The 10,585-nt window shown below is 38.0% G+C and overlaps 1 protein-coding gene across 2 annotated transcripts in view; it reads left to right on the forward strand.

Moving 5' to 3' along the window:
- The window catches only part of LOC131048604 (mitochondrial import inner membrane translocase subunit TIM44-2), a 30,259-nt gene extending 19,788 nt beyond the window's left edge, over positions 1-10,471 (forward strand). Inside the window, exons 12-14 of one of the 2 annotated variants that reach the window (XM_057982634.2) lie at positions 9,663-9,734; positions 9,879-9,935; positions 10,054-10,471. In XM_057982634.2, the coding sequence (XP_057838617.1) occupies positions 9,663-9,734; positions 9,879-9,935; positions 10,054-10,185 (261 nt within the window). In that variant the 3' untranslated portion in view covers positions 10,186-10,471. Of the gene's footprint in view, positions 1-9,662; positions 9,735-9,872; positions 9,936-10,053 lie in introns of both variants that reach the window. The other variant, XM_057982625.2, reaches the window with a different exon arrangement.
- Positions 10,472-10,585: the final 114 nt, after the last annotated feature.

Below are 10,585 nucleotides of genomic sequence, written 5' to 3' on the forward strand. Positions count from 1 at the left end.
TAAGATGGCCTCAAGACCTTGTTCGGACCCCAAGATAGGGCAGGACAGGGGCGTGGCGCCCTTGTCCCCCCCTCGTAGGGTGGCCCCAAGATAGGTCCCTTCGGTCCGATTTGCATTTCGGGATTCCAAATCCCCCCGATGTCGGCCTTTGGTGAGATGAATTAATCTCGCGAGGCATGTATAAAAGGGGAGTTGGTCCTCTCATTTGCAGGGACAAAAAATACACAAATACACGATAGACGAAATTCAAGCGAAAGGTCTTCATCAAGCATTCATGTCCTCAAACATCTCCTTCTTCATGTGTCTTCGTCATTCATCCATTGGAGCAACATTACACCATTCATTTGCAAGCATGTGTGTGTGTTAGGGTTTTGTCATGTTACATGCCATTTCATGCAACACTTGTGATTACATTCAAGAAGCAAAGCAATCATCATCGATAAATTGCAGATCTACAAGATATACAATTCCATTATTTACATTTCAGCATTTGCAATTACTTTTTTTCAAGGTTGATTCCTCAATTGTGGTTTGACTAAGGCAAATCCTTATCCACAACCCTTCTCCCCTTCTTTTCTGTGTGTAGGTTGCAGGTGCGCAGCTGTATTTTCAGATTTGGACTCCCACTTACAGAGGTGGAAAAACCCTTTTCATCTCGCGGATTTTTCGGAGGACCATGCACACTTTCGCCATGGTCCCGACGACTTTTCTCCAAATTTGCAGGGCAAATTCTTATCAATCTAATTAGCTCAGATCTGAAGTTATAGCGCGATCCCAAATTGCTAGCTCCTCATTTCACTCATTTTCTCTCTTTTCCACATAGTCAACAAGTCAACTTTCCTATTTACAAAAGAGGGCAAAACACACTTCAACTCTTGCAATCCATTTGGAATTCATATCCTTGCCTCCCTTGGATTTGGATCTAGTGGATTCAAGCCTCTCTTTTGAATGTAAAGTTTCCCCCAAGTGAAAATCATCCCAGTGACTTCCTTTCTCTCTCCTAAGTGGGGAGTCACTAGGGTTCAATTTTCCACTTTACATTTTGGTGAATCCGACATCTTATACGTTAATTCTAATTTCTCATTATTAGATCTGATTAATTGCAATTTGAATTTCAAATTTTCATTTCCAAATTTGATCTATTTGCAAATTTTAGAGGTGAATGGCATAAAAACCCTAATATTTCTTTTTGAGAAAATTAAGCTTGTGAAGTGTAAAATTTTAATTACTTGTTTCAGATCTGATTTCTATTTCAAAATTGCAATTCAAATATGTCTCTTTATTTTGAAAATTCAATGGCTAAATAATAAAACCCTAACTTTTAAGATTCTTCTATTTTCGACCTTTGACTGCAAATTTGACTGATCTAGACATCTCCAAATCAGCTGTTTTTTTGAAATAATATCATAATACCTATAATCCCTAAAAATTTTGAAAAAAGTTGGTCGGACCGTGCGCACTTTCGCCACAATCCTCGACTTTTTTTCCGAAATTTCGAGAGATGGAATTGACTGTATTTTTTTGCTCAAATCCAGAAAATCGGCGTACTTTATCAATTTTAACACTCTCTAAGGTCAAACACAAATTCAAATTTCATCAAATTCAAATCTTAAATTAATTTTCATAAAAAGGTCGTAGTTTTGGATCTTCTTTTCCAGCAAATTCAGATTTTATTTAGGAGACTTTCAATGGCAATTTAATAAATTGGATTTACTTGCTCTTTCGCATATGATTACATTGCTTTTTGCATATATTTACTACAATCATGTGTCGGATAAGAGTTTCTTTCTTTTCTCGTTGCTCCTCTTTATTCATAGCACTTGGTCATATTGTGTTGTTAGGATCTCCAAATTCCTTTCTTTTCAAATTAATCTCAAACCTTTCATGTATCATTTTTGTTGTATTATGGTGATGCTGTTAACAAAATGCATTTCATATGTTAATCACTTTAAAGCTTTTGTTGACCCTAAACTTAGAGATCCTAACCCTTGTACCTCTTCTAGGCTATCTTGTGTGGATGAGATGAGAACTAATGCTTTAATCAACGATCTTTCTAAAAAAGAGCAAGCATTGGAAAGTATTATGGACTCATCTTCTTCTCATACACATACCCTTGAGCAAGGGGGGCAAAATCAAAACATCAACATTCTTACATCTTTAGATCCTCCTTATTCTCTTAAAACCTATCTTCAACATCAAAGTATATGTAGGGAGGATGATGTCATGCATTTTATTCATGACCTTTCCCCTCGCATAGAAATAACTAAAAATAAGCTTTTAGATGATGAAGATGTTCCTCCCTAATCTTCCAAAAAGGATAAGCTTGATAAAGGAAAAGAGATTGTCATTTCACATGATACTCCTCCTTCATCTACAAATCCTTTTCTTCCTACTTACACATCTGATTTCAAAGAAATTCATGATCTTGTTCCTCTACCTAGTCAATTGCAACATTCTTATAGTCGTGGCTTTAAAATAATTACAAAACAAGGTTTTAAAGGACAAGGAATTGGGAAATTTGAGCATGGAATTCGTGTCCTTATAAATCCTCCCACACAAACTACTACAAAACGCCTAGGAAGTGGTCCCCCTCTTTCTATGGATGAATTCCTTAGGCTCCAAAACTTTAAAAACCATCTTCAAAGACAACAAATCAAAAGAGCTCGTAAGAATGCTTCTTCTTCAAAGTGTCCTTTTTGTTCATTTCACCAAACCCATGATCACAATGCTGATGATTGCCTTGATTTTCAAAAATCTAATCAAGATGGCATAGATAGTGGCAAAATTAGAATTGTGGATAATGAAACTTCTCCTCCTAACAAACCCTCTCCTTTATGTCAAGACGATATTTACCATCCTGACAGATTAGTTGCAAGTATCTATTGGAGATTGAAATATGATAAGAACATTTCCTTTCCTCCTCAAAATAAAAACAAAAATTTTAAGCAAGTGAAAGATATTGAATATTGCATTTTTCATGATTCATATTCACATTCTCTTGGAAAATGTTATGCATTTAAGAAATTTGTTCAACTGCATTATGATCTTGCACAAATTTGTCTCACAATAGATCTAGCTGTATTTCTTGGTAAAAACATAGTGCCTTAGCACTTCTTTTCCCTTCATGTTGCTCTCCACCCTATGACGTAACTAGCCCATTTAACGAGAGCTCTTTATCATTTGTGGTGGTATTGTTTCAATTTTACATACTTTGGGGCAGCAACATGAAGTCCATTTTCCTTCTTCTTTCTATACAATTGTCTTTGTCTTTGTGCATTATTCATTATTAGATCTCCTTTCTTGCATTGGGTTATTTTTATGTGAGCAGGTAATTGTTCTTTGATTTTCCACTTTGCTTAGAGAGGAGTTTCTTTAATAAGCAATGCACCTCTTCTCTTTCTTTCATTCTCTTGGAAAACGTATCTTTTCTATGGTTGTGATTATTCTCAAATGATCTCTCGAGAAGTGCATATTCCTTCCTTTAGAGAATTTGTTCCATTAGGAAGGCATATCACTTGAAAATAAACACCATTGGAAATTGTGTACCCCTTTTCCCCTTGTCCTTCTTACTTGGGGGGCAAGGATTTTCACTCCTATCCCTTTCTCTCTATCTCATGTATCACTATTTCCTTTAGGGGCTGCATTTTTCATATATGATTTTCATTTTTATATGCTTAATCCCCCTTGGGGAAACTGTGATGCTTTTTCTCTCTTACTATTCGAAGATTACCACTTCTTGAGACATGTATTTTACATATACTAATGTCTTTTCTTGCATGCATTCATGAAAGTACATTGTGCATTTGATTATGTTAATCTATCTCTAGAAGATTGTGTACGTTCTTCTCATTGTCCCTAAACTTGGGGGGCAATGATCCCTCTCTCTCTCTCTTTCTGTAGGGATCCACTTTGCCCTATTGAGTGGATGGTGTGAGCTTTATTACTTGATGTCATTCCTTGTGCGAAATTGTTGGTTGTTTGCTCGTTTGCTCAAGGGTTCTCTCTCATACAAGAGGTGTAAGTCCTTGACTACAACCTCTTTTCCACTTGGTAATGCACATCTATGATAAATTCACCCATCCCTCTTGGGGATAAAAGTGAGTCATCCTTCATCAAGGATCCCTTTCACCAAACAATAGGAAGAAGGATTGAATTCTTGTTCTCTTTTGCGCTTCGTTCTAGAAGATGTTATATTTGTCTTAAGACAACTCCTCTTGGGGGTAGATGTCTTTTGAACTAAGATCTCTTCTCCTCCAAGGATTTGCTTTACACTTACAACAAGATATCTCTTTTCAACTATCCTATCTTTGCTTGAAGAGTATTCCCTCTCTTGCTTGGATTTATGACATTGTTGCATAACGGATATCTTCTTTGTGCTGAAGGTAGGTATCCTTGTTCTACTTTCCTTAAGATATCAACATCAACCTATGTTGACATCTTAAGGGGGGAGCACCCACACCGCTCCTTTGTACTATACTTCTCTCGTGCAGTGTACAGTGGGACATTCTTGGAACCAGAGGGCAGCCTCGTAGAGCAAGATGTCATCACTTTTCTCTTGTACAGTAGGTCATTCTCGAAACTAGAGCACAGACTCTTAGAGCGAGATGTCATCACTTTTTCCTTGTATAGTGGGTCATTCTCAGAACCAGAGCACAGACTCTTAGAGCGAGATGTCTTCACTTCTTTTCTTGTATAGTGGGTCATTCTCGGAATCGGAGCACAGACTCTTAGAGCGAGATGACGCCACTTTTCTCTCATGCAGGGTGATTATTCTCGGAACCATAGCACAGACTCTTAGAGCGAGATATCATGCCTTTCTTGACACTTGTACTATACATTCTATACAGGTTGTAGTGTACTTGGGCATAGACTCCTATGAGGCGCTTCAAACCTCACTTGCACACGCGCTTGAGGTTGGGTGGAACTAACGGTGTTCTCACTCTCCTCCCCTACATGGATCACCCAGATAGACTCTGGGGGCTAGTTTTCCATGTCCTTCTCTCCATGGATCAACTAGTTTTAGGGGCGAGATGTCCATGGTTTCTCTCTTGTTCGCCTTTCTTCTCATGGATCACCAAAGTGTGTATTCATGTCCTCTCTCTCCTTCCTCTCATGAACCCATAGTTTTGCTATTGATGGTTCATGGATGATGTCAACTTTGCTCTTTTATGTGATCGCTTGTGTCTATGTGATGGCATTGGTCTTTGTGTCCTGATTAGTTGATGAGACATCTGAGTATCGAGGTCTCTCCGGCTAGTTGGTTTGTCGTCTTGTGTCTTGTGTTTGTCGTGTGTCTTTTGCACTTTGTTTTTGTTTTTTGCATCTTGTTCCTTTTTGTTTTGTGTGCTCTTGCATATGTTTGAGTGAGTTAAGATCCTAGGATTGGGGGCTTTTGTTCCTCAAGATTAGTGACGTCTTATACTCCTTGTGGTATTGCTCCGCATCTCTCATCTTCATCTCTATTTCTTCTACTCTATCGACAGTATTGGCGTAAGCCGTACTCTCGCTAAAGTGGGGGCTAAATGCAGTGTCATAAAATTGCGACCTTAGCAATTTTAACCACATTTGAGGTCCTCACCTTGGCGAGGACATCCTCCTTCCTAACCAAGACCCCTTTCTGCACCTTCACCCTTGAATTTCTCCCGTTCGAGCCCTGAGATGGCCTCAGGACCTTGTTCGGACCCCAAGATAGGGCAGGACAGGGGTGTGGCGCCCCTACCCCCCCTAGGACAGGGGCGCCCCTGTTCCCCCCTCTTAGGGTGGCCCCAAGATAGGTCCCTCCGGTCCTATCTGCATTTCGGGATTCCAAATCCCCCCGATGTCGTCCTTTGGTGAGATGAATTAATCTTGTGAGGCATGTATAAAAGGGGAGTTGGTCCTCTCATTTGTAGGGACAAAAAATACACGAGTACATGATAGGTGAAATTCAAGCGAATGGTCTTCATCAAGCATTCAAGTCTTCAAACATCTCCTTCTTCATGTGTCTTCTTCATTCATCCATTGGAGCAACATTACACCATTCATTTGCAAGCATGTGTGTTAGGGTTTTGTCATGTTAGATGCCATTTCATCCAACACTTGTGATTACATTCAAGAAGCAAAGCAATCATCATCGACAAATTGCAGATCTACAAGGTATACAATTTCATTATTTACATTTCTGCATTTGCAATTACTTTCTTTCAAGGTTGATTCCTCAATCAGGGTTTGACTAAGGCAAACCCCTATCCACAACCCTTCTCCCCTTCTTTTCTGTATGTAGGTTGCACGCAACTGTATTTTCAGATTTGGACTTCACTTACAGAGGCGGAAAAACCTTTTTCGTCTCGCGGATTTTTCGGAGGACCATGTATACTTTCGTCATGGTCCCAACGACTTTTTTCCAAATTTGCAGGTAAATTCTTATCAATCTAATTAGCTCAGATCCAAAGCTACAACGCGATCCTAAACTGGTAGCTCCTCATTTCACTCATTTTCTCTCTTTTCCACATAGTCAACAAGTCAACTTTCCTATTTACAAAAGAGGGCAAAACACACTTTAACCCTTGGAATCTACTTGGAATTCACATCCTTGCCTCCCTTGGATTTGGATCTAGTGGATTCAAGCCCCTCTTTTGAATGTAAAGTTTCCCCCAAGTGAAAATCATCCTAGTGACTTCCTTTATCTCTTCTAGGTGGGGAGTCACTAGGGTTCAATTTTCCACTTTACAGTAACATAAAAAATGGTTAGACCATTCATATTTTTTCCAAATTCACAAATATACGAAACGTCATTGACAAATTAAATCATTAATAACCATAGTACAACTCAATTAATGATTATGCATTCACATATGCTTGTAATCAAATATAACTGATATAACGATCACAACTGCATCTTCATTTAGCAATCTTTATTGAAAGGAGGGATGTAACAGTTGTATCTCGTGCATGCGCATTAAACATACTTGAAACTGTCCTTGGCTTCTCAGCACCACTAATCTTTCTCATTCCTTTTGTGACAATATCACTAGTAGCACTACCAAGTACCAACCATGGATGTCATAGGCATAGATATTTGTCCACTTGCAAAAGAATGTGTTGGTACTGTAACACCTCAAGACCTCATTTCTGCCACCTCATGCAATCTATGAGCCTCTAATTTCTTATCCTTGTTTATATTTGGACAAACTTGAACTCCACAACATGTAACACCCAAGAAATGAGATCATACCTCTTTGTAGCTCCCTCAAAAAGTTGTCTTGCAAATGTGACACTACCACACCCTACTCCACCCTGAATTCAACGGTGACAAGTTGGAGAAGAGGTTTTTTTTAAGAGGGCCCTTTGGATATTTTTACAAGGCTTTTGAAGGGCACTCAAATGTTTTTGATGGCTGTCCTCTCCCACCCCCAACGCTCCCATGCTCTGTGAGGTTGGAAGTCTTGCATTTGTTTTTCTTTCACTTAATTATCATTACTATCATTCTCACTGCTGCTCATGTTGGTATTGTTAGTTTAATGAAACTTAAATTGAAAAATGAAAAAAATATAAAAAAATCAGACATTTATTTTAAACTTTGAAAAAAACTTGAAAAACAATAAATAAAAGGATAGGTTGACTTACCTTTGTCAAGAAATTGCTGCTCCACTACCAAATGGCAAATATGCCTTGGATTCAACCTCTCTACACTTCCTTAAATGCTGTTAAAAGATTTTGTTTGTCCTTCAACTTAAAAGTCTTAAAACCTTGCTGCTGCAATATTATTTTGACAAACAATCAACACAAAATGAACTATAATGCTTTGAAAAGGGGCTGTTTTCCTCATTTAGGGCGGCCTGAGGTGTGGGGCCCACAAAAAGAAATCAAAAAATATTTTTTTAACATTTGAGTGTTTTTAAAAAAATGTTGTTGGAAAAAAGGGAGATGGGCTACCATCCTTGGGATGGTCGGGGGACGTCCTAGACGTCCCTGATGGTTGCTGGGACAGCTGGCCGTCCTCTCTGCATGTTTCTGCTGTCCCTGCATTTCCAGGGGTGTTTCTTGGTTGTTGGGTGGAATTGGGGACAGCTAGGTGATGTCCCTGACACGTCCCTTCGTCCGTGGGATGTCCTGGGGATTCGTCCTCGGTTAATACTAGTTTTTTTGGGTTGAAAGGGGCGTTTTGCAAATATTTGAAGTGTGTGAAGGGCATGCAAAATGGTGTTATGGAGTTTCAATAGAACTTATGATTGGATCTTCAGAATGAAAAGAAAGGTCTATTCTCATTACTTCATTTTCTTCACTGCCCTCATTCACATTGTTATCATTGCTGTTAGTGCTCGTTTTTTTTGGTTTCTTTGTGATAACAAACTGAAACCAAAACAATTTTGAAGTTCAAAATTAAAACTAATTACAAACCCTCTCTAACTGTAACATGCTAACAAAATTATCGAGGAAAAATGATTTACTTTGACATTGCTGCATACACTTTCAACTTTCCCACTGTTAAACTCCGACTTAGGCAGCCAGGCTTCAAATTTTCAAATGTTATTCAAGCATAGTTTGTAATTGTGCCACATGGGGAGGTTTACCTACCCCACAAACCCCCTTATGTGTAATTGGTAACAGCAATGACATAGCAGTAATGGAAGTCTTGAGCACTCAGCAGTGATGCAGCTGTCAACCTTTTACTTTTATTTCGTTCACATTGCCATTTAAGAGTGTATAGTGGCTATGAGGGGGCTTGTGGGACTCCCATGCCCCCTTACAAACCATTGAAAAGTTTATATATATATATATATATATATATATATATATATATGTTGATGCAAATTTATTTCCTTTGCCTTGGGGTATGCTTCCCTTCATGTTCCATTGTGCTCTCGATTTTGGAACGTGCAATGTTTCCGGGATATGGCAAATGAGGGGGGATGGGTTGGGGACATTCTCCAACATCTCACCATCTTCAAAACGCCTTAGGTGATGGGGGTTTTAGGGGTGGAGATGTGTCCCATATAACATATTTTTCCAATTCAACTCTAGCTTTCTAACACGAGGCCTCTTTTTGAGTGTCAAGTCTGTCCAGAATCCAGATAGAGTGGAAAAATGATATCAAATTTCATTTTTCAAAAACATGATGGAGGTAATGGAGAATTTCACTTTGGTCTAACAGGTTGCAGGATATGAAAGTTGAGAACTTGCGGCTCACTCTTTACATTTCAAGGGGTCTTTTAATCATTGTTTACTTGATTAGTAACTCTAAATTGTATGGCATGGCATATACTTGGGTACGTTTGAGGCTATACATAACTTCATTTGTTTTTTATAAAGATAAATGTGAAAATTTCGAAGGTGAGAGGACCTCAACTCTCGAGTATAATTTGTTTCGAGGATGAAGTCATAGTGCTGAATATCTCGAGGATAATGAGATGTTCTTTTTGATTGGTACATTTTTTTGTTGGTAGGATTGTTTACAGTTTATTTGAAATGAATTCACATGTTTCACCTGTATTGCATTTGTTTTAGTTGAAATTCATCTGTTTATATGTGAATTAAAGTGGAATGTCTTATGGGTAGGGTCAGAAATTTAGTGGAAGTTGTTGAATGTGAAATAGTTCTAGCCTTGTTTTAGAGTTGTCATGTTTAGTATCACAAAAGTTAGTTTCTGTATATAAGTGATTCTAACTGATCTGTCTCAACAGATTTTACACATTTCTGATGTGGAAGTCAAAGAAACCAAACTAATGGGTGATACGCCAATCATTATTGTTGCTGTGAGTATATTCTTTGAATGCAATTTTTTGATCTTTAGTTTGCCTTTTTCTAGTTATTTGCTGAAAGTTTGAAACATTTTTATTGATTTTTTGGGATTGTGTTAAGTGGTTTATTCACTTATTTCTTGTTTACTCTAGTTCCAGACTCAGCAAACTTTTTGCGTGAGAGACAGAAGTGGTAAAATCACCGAGGGTGGAAAGGTAAAATACGGGATGCCATCTAGAAATTTTTATTGATATTATCAACTATTTAACATTGTGGTGGATATATCTGTGATTAATTTAAAGGTTTATTAATTTGACAAATTGACCTTGACAGGATGATATCCACACCGTATATTATGCATGGGCAATGCAACAGATGGATTCTGGAGAAATGAAAGAAGGTGAAGTATACCCTACATGGAGGTTGAGGGAGATGCAGCAATTGGGAATTCAATCCCTTATTTAAAATTTTGTTATATTCTCAAGAAAACGTCATACACTTCCACTAGAGTATTCCTTGGGAGTATGACTTATTAGTGTTTTATGTACTTTATGATTTTGGTAGTATATGGTTTAGTAGCAGAGAGCTGTTATGTGATTATATTCTTATCTCGGTTTAAAATTATTGAAAGGAGTTATAGGTCTTAATCTCTTTTAGCCATATTTTTGGCGGGAAAGTTCTAGATGTGATTGCATTTACATGGCTGCAAGTTGCTGATAAGAAAATACCATCACCATTATTTTTTTATTTACATCTGTTTTTTGAGTGCTGCATTCAAAGGTCAGCTGTATCACCAAATGCCTAACTCGATATTTGGTGCATTTGCTTATAGAAAATCTTTTTGCTGTCACTCAAAGATTGGACA

The sequence above is a fragment of the Cryptomeria japonica genome, chromosome 7, assembly GCF_030272615.1.
Source record: "Cryptomeria japonica chromosome 7, Sugi_1.0, whole genome shotgun sequence".
Classification (NCBI taxonomy): domain Eukaryota; kingdom Viridiplantae; phylum Streptophyta; class Pinopsida; order Cupressales; family Cupressaceae; genus Cryptomeria; species Cryptomeria japonica.